This window comes from Lithobates pipiens, unplaced genomic scaffold (assembly GCF_037356315.1).
Source record: "Lithobates pipiens isolate NorthernLeopardFrog02 unplaced genomic scaffold, aLitPip1_a1.2 Scaffold_16, whole genome shotgun sequence".
Classification (NCBI taxonomy): domain Eukaryota; kingdom Metazoa; phylum Chordata; class Amphibia; order Anura; family Ranidae; genus Lithobates; species Lithobates pipiens.
This window is the reverse complement of record NW_027507748.1, coordinates 16,184,676-16,205,423: the sequence shown is the minus strand read 5'-3', so window position 1 is coordinate 16,205,423 and position 20,748 is coordinate 16,184,676. Positions and strand designations below refer to the sequence as shown.

General features: G+C 44.2%; 1 protein-coding gene across 1 annotated transcript in view; it reads right to left on the bottom strand.

The window, feature by feature from the left end:
• The window catches only part of LOC143981629 (uncharacterized), a 50,805-nt gene extending 33,559 nt beyond the window's left edge, over positions 1 to 17,246 (bottom strand). Inside the window, exon 1 of the mRNA XM_077479620.1 lies at positions 17,137 to 17,246. Coding sequence (XP_077335746.1) covers positions 17,137 to 17,212 — 76 coding nt within the window. The 5' untranslated portion in view covers positions 17,213 to 17,246. The remainder of the gene's footprint in view (positions 1 to 17,136) is intronic.
• Between the last annotated feature and the right edge of the window lie 3,502 nt (positions 17,247 to 20,748).

The window sequence follows — 20,748 nt, the reverse complement described above, 5'->3', positions numbered from 1 at the left end:
AATGCTCATTCAAACGGTGATAGCAATGGGAGACAACCTTTGTTATCGGCCCCATGACAGATAGAGGAAAAGGAAATAATTTATCATTCTTTAGTACATGTTGCCCCTATATTTTTAGACAAAAGTGGACGCCCTTATTTAAAAGCTAAAATTAATGGACAAAAGGTGAAAACTCTTTTAGATACAGGTGCTCAGATTAGTGTCACTGGTTTGAATTTACCTGTTTTATCGGATGCGGCAGTCTGTACAATTGTCGGGTTTAATGGAACAGGTGATTCTCAAGCTAAAATGTGTAAAAATGTTTCTTTTGAAATCCCAGGTTATTTGCAAACTGAAATAGACATGTGGTGTTGTAAGGGATCTGAAAATATTATCGGAACTGATATTTTGTACCAAAGAGGATGGATTATTGATTTAGGCAATGGAGTGATTTGGAAGGGTTCAGCTAATCGTAAGCCTGTGGTAATTGATCCAGCTGATTATTCAGAAGTGGGAAGCATTTGTTTAACAGAAGCAGTTGACACCGATTATAAATGGCCTGATACAGGAGATAATTTGAAGTTAAAACAAGTGATACAGTCACACAAAAAACTTTGGAGTCAAAAAAAGAATGATGTTGGCCTATTTAAGGATATTTTAGTAAATATCGAAGGAAGGGATCATCCTTTTGTGAAGCCATATAAATTACCACCAGATTCTGATGAACCTGTTTCATTGATCATACAAGAGTTTTTGGAACAGGGTATTATCAGGAAAGCAAATTCGGTAACAAATAATCCTTTATGGGTAGTGGCTAAACGAGATGACCCTAGTGCATACAGACTTTTGATTGATCTAAGAATGCTAAACAAATACATACCCTGTTGTTCGCCTATTGTAGCGGAAACACCAGATATCATGGCACAGTTAAATGCTAATGCAAAAGTTTTTTCTGTATTAGATATTGCGAATGGATTTTTTAGCATTCCTTTGGCCAAAAGCTGTCAATATAAATTTTCATTTGTTTTTAAAAATATATCGTATGTTTTCACAAGACTTCCACAAGGCTTTCATAGTTCCCCATCTATATTTCATCAGGCGTTGGCAAATGTTTTATCAAGGTTTTCTAGACCTGATTGTTTGATTCAGTATGTAGATGACATACTTCTTTCCAGTGAAAATGAGGAGGAGCATTTGACTCTTCTGGCAGAATTGCTGACAATTCTGCAGGAAGAAGGTCTAAAGCTGAATACACGCAAAGTTCAGCTCATGAAAAGTGAGGTAAAATTTTTAGGAATTTTGATTGGTCCAGGGAAAAAGCAGCCTTTGCAGGAACGTATAGAGGCTATTGCATCTTTACCTGTACCAACTACATTTAAAGCATTGAGACAATTTTTGGGATTGGTGAATTTTTCCAGAGATTTTATTGAGTCATTAGCAGAGAAGGCGAAACCACTATATGACTTATTAAAACATACAGAGGATAATGAATTTGGTCCTTGGACAGAAGTTCAACAAAAAGCTTTTGAAATTTTGAAAAATGATTTGCAGTCAGCTCCTGCATTAGCAACAGTGGATAAACAAGCACCATTTGCTTTGCAAGTGCATGCTTCAGAGATTGCCATCTCAGCTGTTTTGCTTCAGAAACAGGGAGAAGATTGGAGAATTCTAGGGTATTTTTCACGTTTAATTACCCCAGTGGAGAGGGGATTAGACGAATGTGTTAGACAATTAGTGGGTGTGCATTATGCAGTAAAAGCAACAGAGCATATTGTAGGATTTAACAAAATCATTTTACAAACCCCACATAGTACCTTGAAGTTCCTTTTTGAGAAAAATGTTCCTGGAGTCTCCAATCAAAGATTTTCTCAATGGTTGTTGGCTCTGTCACCTAAACAAATACAGGTTGAGCACAATGCTAAGTATATCCTTCCTCAGTTGATGGAATACAATGGGCTAGAACATGAATGTTTGTGTGAAGTCCATGATACTCATTCTCCTCTTTTTCGTAGAGAGGCAGAGAAAATTGATGAGCCTGTATTTGTTGATGGTTCGAGATATTGTGTGGCAGGTAATTATTATAGTGGGTATTCAATTTGGTATCCAAAACGTAATTTTGCCATACAACACAAGTTGCCAGGACATTTTTCAGCTCAACGAGCAGAACTTGAAGCAGTAAAAACCGCATTGATTATTGACAAGGAAGAGAAGAAAGGTTCACTAGCGATTTATAGTGATAGTTCATATGTTGTACGTTCTCTCACCGATTACTTACCTATTTGGAAACGTAGAGGTTTTGTGGATTCATCCAACAAGACTCTTGTGCAGAAAGAGACATTAGAAGCAGTTTTTGACCTTGCAGAGAGTAATCCTCTTGCATATGCTATTGTAAAAATTCCAGCACATAAAAAAGATGATAGTGAGTTATCTGTAGGTAACAGAACAGCAGATTCATTGGCAAAGGAAGCAGCTTTGCATGGGAAGTTAGTAGTTCAACCTGAAATGGTATTAATTAATGTTGTGAAGAAAACAGACACACAGATTCCTTCATTTTCAGAGGAACAGAAGAGGGACACGTCACTTTTTTCTTCCTCACCGGTTGACACAGGCTCTTTGGTTTATGAAAACGGGATCTTATGTCATGACTCAGACGGAATTCTGTGTCCAGTTATACCACAACACCTACAGGTGGAATTCACTAAATTTAACCATGATAGTTTAGGTCACATTGGCAAGCAAAAATTACTTGAAATTCTTAAAGAGAAATTCTATTGGGATAAAATGGAGGAGACAGTAGATAGTGTAATAAAATCTTGTTTAATTTGTGCACAGGTGAATCCTAGACCAAAGGGTCAGAAACCTCCATTGCAAAGAATTCCTCCAGCAGACGGACCTTGGTCTTCTATCCAAATAGATTATATAGGGCCATTACCATCAGGGAAATATGGATACAGATTTGCTTTGGTTTTGATGGACATTTTTTCAAAATGGCTAGAACTAATCCCAGTACGTAAAGATGATGCTTTAACAACTGCTAGGATGTTGATTAATCATGTTTTTCCAGTTTGGGGTATACCAGCACATCTTAGTAGTGACAGAGGATCCCATTTTACAGGTAAAATCATGCAGGCAATGTGTAAAATTTTGGGTATAGAACAGAGATTTCATGTGCCATATCATCCACAGTCTGCAGGTATTGTTGAGAGGATGAATCGAACAATTAAATCTAGAATTGCAAAAATGTTGTTGGACAGAGGAAATACTTGGGTTGATGTTGTTCCTTTTATTTTAATGGGTGTAAGAAGCACAATTTCTGCTGCTACAAAGTATTCTCCATTTGAATTAATGACAGGAAGGAAAATGCCACTTGTATTTCCCCATGAACCTTTTTTGTCTACACCTCAAAGAGAGGCGATAGAAAAGTCAAAATGGTTGCAGATGTTACAAGATAATTTGAATAGTATATTGCCACATGCAGCTACATGTATGCAAAAAATGGTTCCTCCTCACATTTCTAAGTTTGAGAAAGGAGGTCAGCTCATGGTAAAGAGTTTCAGAAAAAGTGGGCCATGGCAAAGTAATTGGGAAGGTCCATTTGACATTTTGGACGTTCGAGGGGTGATGGTACAGGTACAAAGACCTCTTAATTCAGTGAAAAACGCACGTAGACAACAAAAAACGTGGGTACACACTGATCAATGTAAACTTTATATTCCGAGATAATGATGCTGCCTTTCTTTTTTCAGGAATTAAAAATAAAAATTGAACCTGAAGAAAGTGCATATTCCAAAAGAAAAAGATGTCAGCACAGCAAATGAAAAGTGTAAAAGAGAGAAAATTTATCCTCATGACAGGAATCATCTTTTTCCTAATGACAATTTTATTTGTGATAATATATATCAAGAACTGCTCAAGTTATGCAAAGACTAACAACATTGAAGGATTACACAACAAAGGTCACATGTTATTCAGAAATAAGAGAGATGTAGACACTGATCTCATTACAGATGAACAAAAAGATAACAATGCTGAGATCATTACAAAGGACAAAAATGATATTGATATTAATGCTCATGATAAAAACCATGATTTTAGATATGTTGATATAAATACAGCAGAAGATTTGTATGGATATATTTGTATTAGTCAAGGGTATGATTGTTGTTTGCAATTGTATTTCATTCACAGCAATAATATTGATATCAAAGTTAAAATAGAATCCAAAACAAATTTTGTTAAAATGCAAGGATCTTATAGACTAAATAACAAAACCGGAACTTTTGAATGTAACATATTGTTGAGGAGTTCCTGGTCTATATTTTTAAAGGGTAATGAGTCAACAATTTGGTCAGGAGATGTGGATAATAGTATGTCAAGATCTGGAAAATCACTTTATCCATTAGATCAATATTTTTATCTTTTTCAAAGTTTTGTAAAAATATTGGATCCAGAACATTTAGACATCATTGGAGATGAAAAAGGAGACGTTGTAAGAACATGGGATTTTAAAGTTATAAGAAAATTTACTGAAATAAGGGTCAAAATTGATATCTTTATAGTTGATAAGATTGTTCCAGAAATTAATATTTTCCCACAATCTTTGAAAATTATGGAAGATAAAGATAATTTGCATTTGATATGTGATACAAAAATATCTTTACCTCAAAATTCATTGTTGACTTGGAAAAGGAATGATGAGTTTTTGGGTAGTTTTTTTTATAGTTCTACTGTCATAATTCATAAAGGAATTTTTGGTAATGTGAATTGGATTAATAATACATTTGTTTATCAACAAATGAGAGTATCTTTAAATGATACTGGTATATATAAATGTTGCATATCAATAGAAAATTATCCGGTGAAATGTGCAAAGGCAAGTGTTGTTGTTATGTCTCCAAGGAAAACTCCATGTGTCAATAAGAAAAGTTTCTCTGCAAGCCCTTTTCAGATTAACCATTTCCAATCCAGAACTCTTTTGAGAGAGGGAAAGTTTGTCATTGTTTTGTGGAACTTTAATGTTTCAGAATGGAAAATTTCTACAAGGTTTCCACAATGTCAAGGACATCTGGTTAATATGGAATTGGGTATTGAGAGATGGTTTGGAATTAATAATAGAAATTATAACAGGAATAAGCGTGGTATTGTTGAAGGTATTTTAGGAGGGATTGGCACAATCGGGAGTATAACAAATAGTATGGATATTAGTACTTTAAAGTCTGATCTAGAAACCGCTGGTTTAGTGGGAAGTAATGGTATTAAAATACAAAGACATTTAAATCAGATTTTAGAAAATATGGTAATTAAAACTGCTAATATAATGGGTCCATCTATTTTACATCTTCAAAATATTACTCTTGATTTGATGAGAAGTGAACAACATTCTCATATAGCCAGAGCATGTTTAGAGATTCAAACGGAATATTCCACTAATTTTAAAATAATTGCGCAAGCATTTCAGAGTGGAATAACTCCTCTTGGCATTTTACAGTATTTGCCCAAAGAATATTTATATGCGATAAATCATACAGATTTATGGGTAAATAAATGGATAGGATGCAAGCAGGACATATGTTATAGTTCTTCTATGATTCCAATAGCCGGAAAAGAACAAATTTTGGTTCCAATCACTGTTTTGGGATTACCTGTCAGTAATACACAATTATTATACTATAAATTACAGTATACAGATTTTGTATTTAACAATGAAAATTCTGAATTAGAACAATTAGATTTGTCATCATGTTTACAATTCCAGTCTAAAATTATATGTTTACCTAATCAAGATAAAAGCATATTTCATTCTTGTTATCATAATCATACATTATGTTCAGCAAGAATTGAAAATAAAATTAATTCTGAATTAGTTACTCGTGTAGATAAAAAGAAGGTTTGTTTTCAAATTATGTCAGATACAGAAAGGGTTAAAACTTTTTTCTCTTCTTGTACAAATACAGAAAACCTAAATCAAGGGTTGTATTGTATAGAAGGAGATATTGTTGCAATAAGTATTAATGGGTTGAGAACAAATTTAACAAATATGTTTATGAAAAATATTAGCGCTCTTCCTACACAGTATAATATTTCTCAAATAGATGAATTTCCATGGGAAAAATGGGCAAATATAATTCAAAAGGATCAAGGTTTATTAATAGCTTTGGCTAAGGAATTGCAGAATGCAGAAGTATTGTTTAAACATGAACAAGGTAATTTGCAAGAAATATCACATCAATGGTCAGAATTTTCAGGAAGTAATTGGTGGAAAAGATTTAGTAATAGTGTATCCATGTGGGGAAAAACTTCGATAACTTCAGCAGCAGGAAATATTTTATCACATCCTATTGTAATTATTTTTATTATTATCATGTTATTCCTTATATTCCAGTTATGTTTAATGTTTAGAATGAAAAAATTATATAATCGAATTAGAAGTGATATTAAGAAAGGAGATGATTTGTTACAAAGTAAATTAAAGAGGAAAATTGGGTTTTGAAGGTATGAATCCAATTGTGCAGGACAAGACATTTGGAGTTATTGAATCAAAGTTTGTTTGAATGTGACATGAATGATGATGGATGAATTTTAATCTGAAAAATATGATTAGTATTCATATTTCAGAGGGGAATGTTATATTCTTAATATCTAAATTTTAATTGGCTTTATTATACTTATTCAGGATAATAATATTCCCATACTCTCATACTGTGTGAATGAAAAAACCTTGAGTCAATTAATTCTGTGTTATGGCTTGCATAGCTGGAAAAGTAAATATTTAAAACCTGTCAGGATTTTGATGAATATTGTATATTTTATATATACTTTCAAGGGCTATGTAAAGTGATATTGTTTATGTAAACTTATCTAGTTCATTATATATATGTTTTTAGAAAGTTATTTTATGTGTAAGTGAGAAGGTCTATGTAAGTTGAGACAATGTTTTTCTAGACTCTAAGTCTAAATTATTCCTTCTCCCTCACATCCTGTCATTAGACTGTGGAGTTGTGATTTAAGTGTTAACACATGTCAGCTCTGTTACAACCACTCTTAGGCCTCCCACCTCTGTGGAGGAGGAGTTATCTTTCGGGCGGGAGATTAGAGCCTGGTTAATATAATGAGTGCTGGGAGGAGGGGGGCTCTTGAATTTTACACACATAAGGAGAAGGTCCTGTTGTTTCCTGCCCTTGCCACGAGGCAGATGTGCTTGAAAGACCAAAGCAGGCAAGCTAAAACATCTCTTTTCACTGCAGACAAAGGGTTATTCCATACATGCAATAACTTTATACAAATGATTATCATTGTACTATTTTTTGTAAGCATCCTTTTGTAATTAAATGTGTACAAATAAATACACATTTTTGAATTACGCTGACTCAGATCTAATTAAGGAAATTCGTCTCACAAGAATTGATTGATTTCAACATATACGTAAGACTTTGAAATATCGTAATATATTTCATATTTCATATATAACAATAACGAACGGTGTATACTGTGTTGAAGGTACACAGAGAACACCCACTAACTCCTACAGACGCCAACACACTACACAAGGCGCAGTGCATTGTGGGCCGTGAGACAATGCGTTGGCAGCTGCTTTGCTAGTACCCTGAGCCTGGGAGAGAGGATGAGGAGGATGAAGAGGGCTTGGTCATCCACTCTACCAAGTCTTCGGCATGATGTGGCTCAACACGTCCAGCTGCTGAAAACAAGGACAAGCGTGTCCCATGGCCACGTGCTGATGATGATGATGCACTGCGTCCACAACCAGCACTGTTGTCTCTAGACACAGAGCCTGCTTGCCCTCTTTTGTCGGCTCGCGCCTGTCTGCCTCTCCTTGTTGGCCTTCCAGACATGGTAATGGCCTGAACGGAGATGGAAAAACCAGCAATTGGGTACTGTATATTGTGCTGGAGGCACACAACACCCACTAACTCTTGCAGATGCCTTTATTATAGAACACCAGCAATAAAGGGTAGATACAGGTGTATACTGCACTGAAGGCACACAGACAACACCCACAAACTCCTGAAGATGGCTGATAGCTCAATTAGAAGAGCAATAAAGCAAAATAGGTAGATACAGTAGGGTGCCCACGTGTCCCGGATTGCCCGGGATTGTCCCTGATTTCACATTTTTGTCCCGTGTCCCGGGCACCTTCATTCCGGGACAATACAGTGTCCCGGAATGAAAAAAAACACAGTCTGCTCCGCGAGTCTCCCTCTCCCTGTCTGCCGCCGCGGCGCCGCCACACACAGTCACAGTGTCAGTGTCACACTCACTACACAGCGCACAGGAGGATGAGTCATATGCTGGCAGTCTGGTTGCTAGGCTAGGGGCCGCCCCGCGTCTAGCAACCAGTGACGTCAGCCTGAGGGGCGGGCTGAGAAGGAGCTGGTGGCACTGGCAGTGAGTGTGGGCAATGCACCCCCCCGCAGGCCCCGCACAGTAATGTACCCCAGCCAGAGTGACGCCACTGACGACACAGAGCGCCTCACTTAAATTGGTCTCCAGGCCAGCCAGCAGCTTCAGTCTCGTGTCCTCTCAGTGCTCTCGCTCAGATTCCTCCTCAGATTCCTCCTCCAGAGCCCAGGCTCCTCCCGCCCACGAGGTCCTGCAGTTAAAATACAGACACTGACAAACTTCCAGGAGTCCAGGTTAGTAAGTGTACAATTCTGCTGCTGTCCCCCTCCCCCTCCATTCTGCTGCTGACTGTCCCCCTCCATTCTTTCTGCTGCTGTCCCCCTCCAGTCTTCCTCTGTGTCCTCTTCTTTTCTGTTGCTGTCCCCCTCCCTTCTTCCTCCGTGCGCCCCTCCGTTCTTCCTCCGTGTCCCCCTCCGTTCTTCCTCTGTGTCCCCCTCCGTTCTTCCTCTGTGTCCCCCTCCGTTCTTCCTCTGTGTCCCCCTCCGTTCTTCCACTGTGTCCCCCTCCGTTTTTCCTCCGTGTCCCCCTCTGTTCTTCCTCCATTTTTCCTGCGTGTCCCCCTCTGTTCTTCCTCCGTGTCCCCCTCCGTTCTTCCTCCGTGTCCCCCTCCGTTTTTCCTCCGTGTCCCCCTCTGTTCTTCCTCCATTTTTCCTCCGTGTCCCCCTCTGTTCTTCCTCCGTGTCCCCCTCCGTTCTTCCTCCGTGTCCCCCTCCGTTCTTCCTCCGTGTCCCCCTCCGTTGTTTCTCAGTGTCCCCCTCCGTTGTTTCTCAGTGTCCCCCTCCGTTGTTTCTCAGTGTCCCCCTCCGTTCTTCCTCCATGTCCCCCACCATTCTTTCTCAGTGTCCCCCTCCGTTGTTTCTCAGTGTCCCCCTCCGTTCTTCCTCCATGTCCCCCACCATTCTTTCTCAGTGTCCCCCTCCGTTCTGCTGCTGTCCCCCACCGTTCTTCCTCCGTCTCCCCCCCTGATCTTCCTCCATGTCCCCCTCTGTTTTTCCTCCGTGTCCCCCTCTGTTCTGCTGCTGTTCCCCTCCATTCTTCCTCTGTGTCCCCCTCTGTTCTTCCTCTGTGTCCCCCTCTGTTCTGCTGCTGTCCCCCTCCGTTCTTCCTCCGTGTCCCCCTCCGTTCTTCCTCTGTATCCCCCTCTGTTCTGCTGCTGTTCCCCTCCATTCTTCCTTCCTGTCCCCCTCCGTTCTTCCTCCGTGTCCCCCTCCGTTCTTCCTCCGTGTCCCCCTCCGTTCTGCCTACGTGTCCCCCTATGTTCTGCTGCTGTTCCCCTCTGTTCTGCTGCTGTCCCCCTCCGTTCTTCCTCCGTGTCCCCCTCCGATCTTCCTCCATGTCCCCCTCTGTTTTTCCTCCGTGTCCCCCTCTGTTCTGCTGCTGACCCCCCTCTGTTCTTTCTCCATGTCCCCCTCTGTTCTTTCTCAATGTCCCCCTCTGTTCTTCCTCCATGTCCCCCTCTGTTCTTCCTCCATGTCCCCCTCTGTTCTTTCTCCATGTCCCCCTCTGTTCTTCCTCCATGTCCCCCTCTGTTCTTCCTCCATGTCCCCCTCTGTTCTTCCTCCGTGTCCCCCTCTGTTCTGCTGCTGTTCCCCTCTGTTCTGCTGCTGTCCCCCTCCGTGTCCCCCTCCATTCTTCCTCCGTGTCCCCCTCTGTACTTCCTCCATGTCCCCCTCTGTTCTGCTGCTGTTCCCCTCTGTTCTGCTGCTGTCCCCCTCCATTCTTTCTCCATGTCCCCCTCTGTTCTTCCTCCATGTCCCCCTCTGTTCTTCCTCCGTGTCCCCCTATGTTCTGCTGGTGTCCCCCTCCGTTCTTCCTTGTCCCCCTCTGTTCTTCTGTGCCCCCATACTTTATTTTTTCCTTATTTAAAAACTCTTACAGAAAACATCTTTCTAACATAAATAAAATGTATTTTTAATCCCCACCAGACAGAGCCAGACTTACTGCTGGTAAAGATCCAGCCTGTGCCCAGTCAGTGCCAGTCCTGGGGCCGCCGACTACTCCCGCAGCCGTTGCAGTGCATTGCCAGCAGCGCCGAGGTCCGTGAGTTTGCCTCCCGCCAGACATTGACAAACTTCCAGGTTAGTGATACACTTTGTTACAGTGAGCATACTCCCCCTCCATTATGCTGCTGTCCCCCACTATCTCTTCGTTCTGCTGCTGTCCCCCTCCAGTTTTCCTCTGTGTCCCCCTCCATTCTTCTGCTGTCCCCCTCCAGTTTTCCTCCGTGGCCCCCTCCGTTCTGCTGCTGTCTCCCTCCAGTTTTCCTCCCTGTCCCCCTCTGTTCTGCTACTGCCTCCCCTCCAGTGTTCCTCCATGTCCCCCTCCGTTCTGCTGCTGTCCCCCTCCGTTCGGCTGCCCCCTCCATTCTTCCTCCACTTTCAGTGTCACTTACAACTCCTCCTCTGTTCCTCTTTCTGTTGGGGTACCCCAAGGCTCCGTCCTTGGGCCTCTCCTATTCTCTCTTTATACCTCTTCCCTGTGTCAGTTGATACCTCATATGGCTTCCAATACCACCTATATGCCGATGACACACAGATCTCTCTCCCCTCTTCAACTAACCTCCTCGATCTCCTCATGGATCTTAAACTTACTGAATGACATATTGGTATGGATGTCACAGTCACACCACTTCCTCAAACTCAGTCTTACTAAAACGGAGCTTGTTACATTTCCTCTTTCCCGGTCCCCCCCCTCATGATTTTATCAACAGCACAACCATTAGTCCCTCCACACATGCCAGGGTGCTGGGTGTCATCCTTGACTCTGACCTCTCCTTCAGCCCCCACATCAGTGTTGCCAACCGTCAGTATTTAGTGGCAGCCAATAAAAAACAGACAATTTTCTCCTGCAAGTAAATGTAAAAAAAATGCCAGTAAAAGTAAAAGGTTGCCAGTAAAAAATATGGCTGTGACGCTCGGCTTGGTCCAGAGCCGGTTGAGACCATAAAAATAATCTGTTAATTTATTGCAACTTGTTCTGTTTGTTTTTTTTGTTTTTTCTATTTCTTAAGATATGTCTAACATATTTAAAAGTATGACCTGTGATAGTGTGCAGGGCAAATACTGAACAATGCACAGGCAGATATGTTTATAGCAATCTTAAACATAACTTTGATGCAGTGAACTTGCCAGAGTAAGTGAAAGTACACCTTTGTCACTAAGTGACTTAGTTAAAGCAGGTGTACATTGCATACCTGTCTAAACTGGTTACCACTGTTTGCTTTTTTTCCCCCAAAAAATTGGCAAAAAAGGTATCAAAAACCATCTTTTTTGGGCGGGTGCGGGGGGGGGGGGGGTTGTCCCTGAATGGCAGTTTGGGAATGTGGTCACCCTAAGATACAGGTGTATACTGCGCTGAAGGTACACAGACAACACCCACTAACTCCTGCAGATGCCGGAACACTACACAAGGCCACCGCGCTAGCGACCTTATATAGTGTGGGGCGTGTACTACACAGCCTGAGCTATGATTGGCCTCAGGCATCCTGCCTGTGGACAATCATGGCTCTCCTCGCTGCCGGCGCTGTGATTGGCCAAGCATGCGGGGTCACAGTGCATGAATGGCCAATCATGAGCCAGCAATGCACTGCGATAGCACAGTGCATTGTGAGCCGTGAGTGCCACACGAATTTGGAGCGAATGGCCCACCAGAGTTCTGGCTTTGCCGAATGGGCGAACAGCCGGTGTTCGAGTCGAACATGCGTTCGACTTGAACACCAAGCTCATCTCTACTAAGTATGAATAATTGGTCTCCTCCCCCAGTCAGTCCCATCCCCCCACAGAATCACCCCCTAGGACACACATTTAACCCCTTGATCGCCCCTGGTATTAACCCCTTCTCTGCCAGTGTCATTTATACAGTAATCAGTGGCTATTTTAAGCTCTGGTCACTGTATAAATGTCATTGGTCCCAAAAAAGTGTCAAAAGTGTCCGATGTGTCCGCCACAATGTTGCAGTCCCAATAAAAATCGCAGATTGCCGCCATTACTAGTAAAAAAAAAATTATAATAAAAATGCCATAAATCTATCAGCTATTTTGTAGACGTATCGGCCTAAACGGAGTAAGAAATCTTTTTTTTTAAATTTTTTTGGGGAATATTTATTATAGCAGAAAGTAAAAAATATTGCTTTTCTTTAAAAAATTAAGTTTTTTTTGTTTTGTAACGCAAAAAATAAAAACCGCAGAGGCGATCAAATACCACCAAGTGAAAGCTCTATTTGTGGGGAAATAAAAGTACGTAAATTCTGTTTGGGTACAGCGTCGCGCGACCGCGCAATTGTCAGTTAAAGCGACACAGTGCCGAATTCGAAAAAATGGCCCGGTCATGAAGGGGGCGAATCCATCTAGTCCTTAAGTAGTTAAATTCTGTACTATTGTAATTCTGATACATCCGAACTTCTGAAAAATTACATTTCATCCGAATTTCAATCTGGAATGATACAAACCACCCATGTCTACCTAGGGGACATGTCGATGTCATATATACATCCCCACATGAAGCAGATAGTCTTCCCTGCTGCACTATTTGATGGTCTTGTATTCCATACTTGGATCATGCAGGGGCGGAACCGGGGGGGGGGGCAACAGGGCAATTCCCCCCCCCCCCCCCGAAATAGCACTGACTGATGTGACAACAGTGACATGACATGTCTGAGTCGCACTTCGGGTGCTCTGTGGCTGCCTCTGCTGAGTCTCACTCACATGAGCTGATCAGTGGCGCAGAGAGAGAGACTTGATAACAGCAGGAGGAAAAGGTGGGTGGAGCCTCTTCCCCTGCACTCGTTGCTAACGCCTGGGCCGCCTGGCGTCTAGCAACGAGTGACGTCAGTGAGTCACGTCGGACTCCAGTCTCACTCTCAGAGCCGACGTGACTCACAGTCACTGTATGGAGCTTTGGAGCTGCTGGAGAACAGACCAGGGAGGGAGAGGAGAGAAGTTACTTGCAGTCACATATCCAGCGGCTGGCATCCACATCCACAGTCATTCTGTGACTGCAGAGCCAGCATTCTTCTTTCTCCGCCGGATCCGCCCCTGACTGTGTTGGCCACACCCACAGCACACAACCTCCTCCCTCCATCTTGTCCATGCTACAGGCCTCCGCCGCCCCTGAGTTAGTGTTGGCTCCATCCACCGAAGGTGACGTAGCAAGTGGCAATCCGCATTTGGTGACAAGTGACGTGGCAAGTGACAATCCGCATTTGGTGACAAGTGACGTGGCAAGTGACAATCTAATGTGTGGCAGGCTAAGTGGCAAGTGGCAATCTGCAATGTGTGGCAGGTGATGTGGCAAGTGACATTCCATATTTGGTGACAAGTAACGTGGCTTGTCACAATCCACAGTGTGTGGCAGGTGACGGGGCAAGTGACAACCCGCATTTGGTGACAGGTGACGTGGCAAGTGACAATCCGCATTTGGTGACAAGTGACGTGGCAAGTGACAATCCGCATTTGGTGACAGGTGACGTGGCAAGTGACAATCCGCATTTGGTGGCAGGTGACGTGGCAAGTGACAATCCACATTTGGTGGCAGGCGACATGGCAATTGACACCCTCAGAGCTACCACTGATTCTGCATCATGGTGAGTTGAACCATTTAATTTTATATTAAAATGTAATAATAGAAATAATGTGCTTCAATCATCCTGACACCATAACAACCATGGAGCCGTAATGATTGAAGCGCCAACACCAGCCATTTCCCATATAAATTGCCCCCAAAAAAACATATTTTATAGCTGTGCCCCTCCCGAGACTAGGCTCTGCATCCGCCCCTGGGAGCATGGTATCACGTAGTACCAGAAGGGAATTCACTTGGGCGTTGGGTTCCCTTTTCATTCATTCACATCTCTCATTCTATTTCCTGCTTCTTTTGGAGAGAGGTAATTCTCCATGGAACTCTCAGTGCTCTAGCTTCACCTTCTTCTGACACGAGGTGACATTCTCCAACTCACATGTTCTGGTTTTTCTCCATTCCTGATGGGTATGAGCTCTATCTATCACTCTGAGGTGGCAGCATCTGATTGGTCACACTCATCTACATTCATCTCTTATAGATCGCTTTGGAGCCGTTATTTGGCTCTATTACTTAGCACAATATGGCAACCTTCATCCTTCTGGGAAGAGTTGTGTATGTGCCCGATGCTTCTATGGACCTCTATGACCTCAGCCAGGAGGGTTGCTCTGTGTGTTTTCCCTATTGGCAGCACGGCTCCATAATACCTCAGCTCCCGGGACAGACAACCCTCCTGGTCCCACATACACTGTATTCCATCGCTAACTCATTGCATGTAAGTATCCAGGACTGGCAAATTTGCCTTCTCCTGTTATGTTTAGTGCCACACTAGATTCATTTTATTTCGTTCTTTATAGATATCCTCTACCATCCGCCCCTGATGAGTGTTTTTCACACAAAACGTGTCGGGCATATTGTATGCAGACACATGCCTGTATCAGCAATCAATCCAGTCTATTGTCTACTAAGCAATCATTTTCAAAGTACTTCACTTCATGTTACTTATACTGCAATATGCCACCCCAATGACATGTATATATATATATATATATATGAATTCATGGGAATTACTCATCAATCCTTTCCACATTATCATGTGTTGCCATGTTGATATATATCATGTATCCTTGATGTCCTTGTTATATGTGTATTTTATGCGTATTTTTATGATCCAACATATTGTTTACTTGTTCTGTAGCATTTTCCCAAAAAGTTGCGTTTAAAACACTGCTGCACAAATACTGTGTGACATAAAATATTGCAGTGATCGCCATTTTATTCTCTAGATTTGCTGCTAAAATATATATATATATATATATATATATATATATATATATATATATATATAATGTTTGGGGGGTTCTAAGTAATTTTCTAGCAAAAAATACGGATTTGAACTTGTAAACACCAAATGTTAAAAATAGGTTTAGGCATGAAAGGGTTAAAGTTCCAATTTCCTTTTTCATTTACCTGAACCCGGGATGGAGGCACACCACATATGTGCCTCATTTAAAGCCCCAAATTCCGACCTTACTTTCACTTTATATTATGTCTTACAGTTACCATACGGTTAATTTTAATGTGTATTTTCTATATTCAGGTAAAAACCTTTAACCCTTTTAAGACATGCACGTAGCTGTAACATAGTGTAGGCAGAGTGCAGACATGACAGGGTGCAAGTCTTACTAGGTAATAGTTTTGAGGTGGGGTTAAGAACTTAGGAACTTAGCTTATTGGAGGAATGATGTGTGTGAGGAGTATAGGTCAGTTGGTGGTTAGGGGAGGACTGTAGGTCAGCAGTCCAGAGACAGCAGGATAGGAAAGAAGCTGTACCCCACCTACAAGAGAAAGATGAGTGGTTTAGAGGGCCCGTGGGACCGAGCACGCAGGGTACCCCCTGCGTGCTCGGAGGTCTAGGCCTCCGGAGCGCCTGAGCCCCGAATTTACCCCCAGGACGCGGCGCCGTTTTGGACCCTTCAGGCCCCCTGCGAAGCAGACACCTCCGTCTGCAAGCAGGGGGCCTGGGAGGAATCCCCATCCACGGCCCTGTACGCGAGGAGGGGGGGGCACTCACCAGCCTAGGAAACAGGCCCCTTGCAGAATGACCCGAGTGGATGTGCACATGGCAGCAGCCCCTGGTGATGCTCTGGTCGGGGGGGCTGCCTAACGGGGGAGGCAGGGGGCCATGAGTGCCAGTCCGGCTAGTGGAATGGCCGGAGGCTCTCCACTTTGGGACGCCATTTTTTTGATGGTGTGTGGAGTCGGGACCATTGCAGAGCGGCAGCCGGGAGGCCCCACCTCCAGGCCTAGGTCGGGGCCTGGGAGGGAGGGCTGGGGCGGCACACGCACGTGCATGAGCGGAGAGCGCAGTGCGGCCCAATGACGTCACAGGAACTGAGGTCGGAGGCGGCGGAAGTAGTGCTGAGGAGTCCCAAGATGGTGGCCGGACGCCGATACACAATGTCAGGGAGCAGGGAGAGCGGTCAGGGGTGTCACCTGGAGACGCCTAAGGATGCCCAGGGCACTGCGGCGGGTGCGAAGGGCAAGGATCATTTTCGCTATTTTCACACTAACCTTCCTCCCTGCCAATCAGGAGGCACGCTGCAGGAAGTCCCCTCTGTCAGAGAAATGCGTGGGTGGGTTTGGTGCTGCCAGAGCCGCACATGGGAGTAGGGGTTGGGAGCTGCCAGAGACACAAGTGGGGGGGTTGGTGGGCAAAGTGGCTGCATATGATGGGCACAGGTTTCTGCATATGATGGGCACAAGTGGCTGCATATGATGGGCACAAGTGGCTGCATATGATGGGCACAGTGGCTGCATATAATGGGCACAAGTGGCTGAATTTGATAGGCACAGGTGGCTGCATATGATGGGCACAAGTGGCTGCATATGATGGGCACATATGGCTGCATGATGGGCACAGTGGCTGCATATGATGGGCACAAGTGGCTGAATTTGATAGGCACAGGTGACTGCATATGATGGGCACAGTAGCTGCATATGATGGGCACAGTGGCTGCATATGTTGGGCACAATGGCTGCATTTGATGGGGGGGTTCAATATTTTTTAGTTTGTTTGTGCCCCCCCCCAAAGAATTTTAAGCACCAGCTGCTACTGTTATAGAATACTGTACAAATAATGGAAAAGGTCAAGTATTACTAGTCAAATAAAACAAAAGAAGGAAAGAGTACTCTATCATCACCTCTTTATAATGTTCTTACATACCTGTGCCCGGACAGAGAAGAGCCCACAGGAGGAGGACACGGAGGGGACACACGAGGAGGACACGGAGGGAGCACATCGCTGCAGTCGGGGTCTCTGGTCTGTGTGGATGAAGAATGAGAATTTGTAGAAGATAATAAAAGAGGAAGAAGATGCTGCTTTGTGTGACTTGTATTTCCTTTTCTTTATAAACCTGATGTGTTAATCCACCCACAACCAACACTTCTCTGTTTGGTAGATGGGGGAAAAGATGAGTTCTTGGCTTCTCATGGCTCTGAACATCTCAAATCTAATTTTTTTTCTATTGTAAGAGATTATGACCTAAGGAGGGTATCTGACTGTCTTATACAATAAGTACGAACATCCCTATCAGGAGTTATATCAATATACAGGGGTTTGCTCAGGCAGGGGTTGCATTGGCCACTATCATCTTGGATAAAGTATTCATATTGGATTAAGTATTGCACTTCCGCTCAGCACTTCAGCGATTGCACAAAGCGAAAATACACAACAGACTTCTGTAGAACATTAAACAGACTACAGGTGACCTGATTCTCCAAACTTTTTCTTCTCTCATTCATGCTTCCTCTCAATCTCACCACTCTGTATCATGCACTCTCTATTTTTCCTTCTCACAGTTGCATCCTCTCTGCTTAAATTCTCACTCCTTCACCCGCCTTCTCCACCCCACAGCTTATATATATCACCCTCACTCCTGTCTTCACCTTATTACTGCACTCATCAGCTCCTGCTAACTCTAAATCCATATACCAATAAAGCCTGCAGGCCACTGGGACGTGTCCCCCCACATAAGTCACACTCCCATATCACCTCTCTCACCCTTCTTCTTCTCCTAACTTCTAGAGATATTTCCCCAAATCCTGGACCACAATCATTTACCTTTGGCCAACATACCCGGCACAACCCATCCTCTGCTAGCAGCAGCAATCCACACAATCTCATTTCTATTCCTCTTAAGCCTAGAGCCAGCCTCCCCTTCTCCTGGTCCCTTTGGAATGCCCGCTCTGTTTGTAACAAACTCACCACCGTCCATGACCTATTTATCACTAACTCCCTGAACCTACTTGCAATTAGTGATGGACGAACTTCCAACGGGACGTTTCGCGAACGCGGACCGCGAACGCGGCCGATAGTTCGCGAACCGCAACGTTCGCGGCGGGCCCCATTGACTTCAATGGGAGGCGAACTTCGCAAACCTATAGGTCAAATTTGCAGCCACAAAATAATTATTAGCTGTGCAAACATAGTCCCACCACATGGCCAATGACATAACACATGTATGAGGTGAATCTGGGATCGACAACTACAAGCATTCTTTTTTTATATGGGAAATTGTTGTGACAATTCAGGACTGTGGAGCGCATGAAGGCAATGGAGGAGACGGAAGGTCAGGGACCAGGGTAGGCAAAGAAGAGGGTGCAGGAGATGATCACCAGCAGCGTGACATACAGCAATGATACCTGCACCGTGATAGTCATCTGACAACAGCACCGTGTTAGAGAGCACTGACATCAGCAGCGTGACATAAAGCACTCACACCAGCACCGTGATATACAGCACTGACAGCAGCACCGTGATAGAGAGCACTGACATCAGCACCGTGACATAAAGCACTCACACCAGCACCGTGATATACAGCACTGACAGCAGCACTGTGACAGAGAGCACTGACATCAGCACCGTGATATACAGCACTGACACCTTCACCGTAATCAGCCCCAGGAGGAAGTCAGCATAGCACAGGGATGGTGGGAGCCCCTCATAATGAGCATAGCACAGGGATGGTGTGAGCCCCTCATAATAAGCAGCCCCAGGAGGATGTCAGCACAGCACAGGGATGGTGTGAGCCCCTCATAATAAGCAGCCCCAGGAGGATGTCAGCATAGCACAGGGATGGTGTGAGCCCCTCATAATAAGCAGCCCCAGTAGAAATATGACACCACTCAACCTCTTCAAAGAGGAGGGTAGGGGCATATAGTACGGTGTGCTTTTTTTGGACAAGGAAGTGAGCCAAATGAAGAAAGAAGGTCTGTGTGCTTGATTAAAAAAATTGTTTATAGACATATACATGGTCTACTGGTCACATGTGTTGAATTCCTCCGAGATCCATGCCTCATTCATTTTTAGAAATGTGAGGTAGTTAACACTGTCGTGAGCTAGGCGAGTACGCTTATCGGTCACGATCCCCCTGCTGCGCTGAACGTCCTTTCGGACAGGACACTGGATGAGGGGCAAGTCAACAGTTCAATTGCAAATTGGGCAAGCTCTGGCCAGAGGTCAAGCCTGCCCACCCAGTAGTCCAGGGGTTCATCACTCCTCAGAGCGTCCACATCGGCCGTTAACCCGATGTAGTCGGACACCTGGCGGTCTAGGCGTTCCCTGATGCTGGATCCGGATGACACCTGTCGATGGGTCGGCTGAAAGAATGACCTCATATCCAAAGTCACCAACACATCTTCAAACCGGCCTCTTCTTGCAGGCGCTGTTGGATTGGTTCCCGCAACTCCTTCTCTGGGAGTGGGAATTGCTCCTCTGCCAGCGCACGCAAAAGCAGAATGCAGCATTTCTCGAAGCAAGGCCTGGAAGTGCTGCATTCTGACAGCCCTCTGCGACGGCGGTAACATTTCCACCATTTTGTGTTTGTACCGGGGGTCTAAGTACGTTGCCACCCAGTACTGGTCCTTGATCCTTATGCTTTTTATACGGGGGTCCCTATTAAAACACTGGAGCATGAAGGCCCCCATTTGCACTAAAGTGGAAGCGGTGTGGTGGCCTGGCTCCTGCTCATCATCCAGGATAATGTCGTCCTCTTCATTCTCCTCTCCCCATCCACGCACAACAGGGATCCAAAAAAGGTTTAAAGCATGCTCTTCTTGCTCCTCCTCATCCGCCCCGGCACCATCCTCCTCTGACTCCTCTTCAGACTCCTGTTGTTGACTTGTCTCAGATAGAGTAGCCCCCCCTGGGAATTCATCCAGCATTGCGACTTCCTCATCTTCCCGCTCCTGCTCCTCCACAGCTTGATCAATGACACGACGCAATGCACGCTCCATAAAGAAGGCAAAAGGTACCATGTCACTGATGGCGCCATGGCTGCGACTGACCAGTTTGGTGATCTCCTCAAATGGCCGCAGAAGTCTGCATGCGTCGCGCATGAGCAGCCACTGGTGCGGTGAAAAAAAACCCAGCTCCCCAGAACCGTTTCTGCCGCAGAGTTCATACAGGTAGACGTTAACTGCACGTTTCTGCTGGAGCAGCCTATCAAGCATATAGAAGGTTGAGTTCCATCGCGTCGGGCAATCGCAAATAAGACGTCTGACCGGCAGATTGTGTCGCCGCTGAATGTCAGCAAGGCGAGCCATGGCCGTGTAAGATCTTCTGAAATGGGCCGAGATTTTCCTTGCCTGCCGCAAGATGTCCTGGACCCCAGGGTATTTGACAAGGAATCGCTGCACAACCAAGTTTAAGACGTGTGCCATGCATGGCACGTGCGTGATTTTGCCCTGTTTCAATGCGCTAAGCAGATTGGCACCGTTGTCACACACCACTTTACCAACTGTCAAATTGAGCGGTGTCAGCCACTGATCTGCCTGT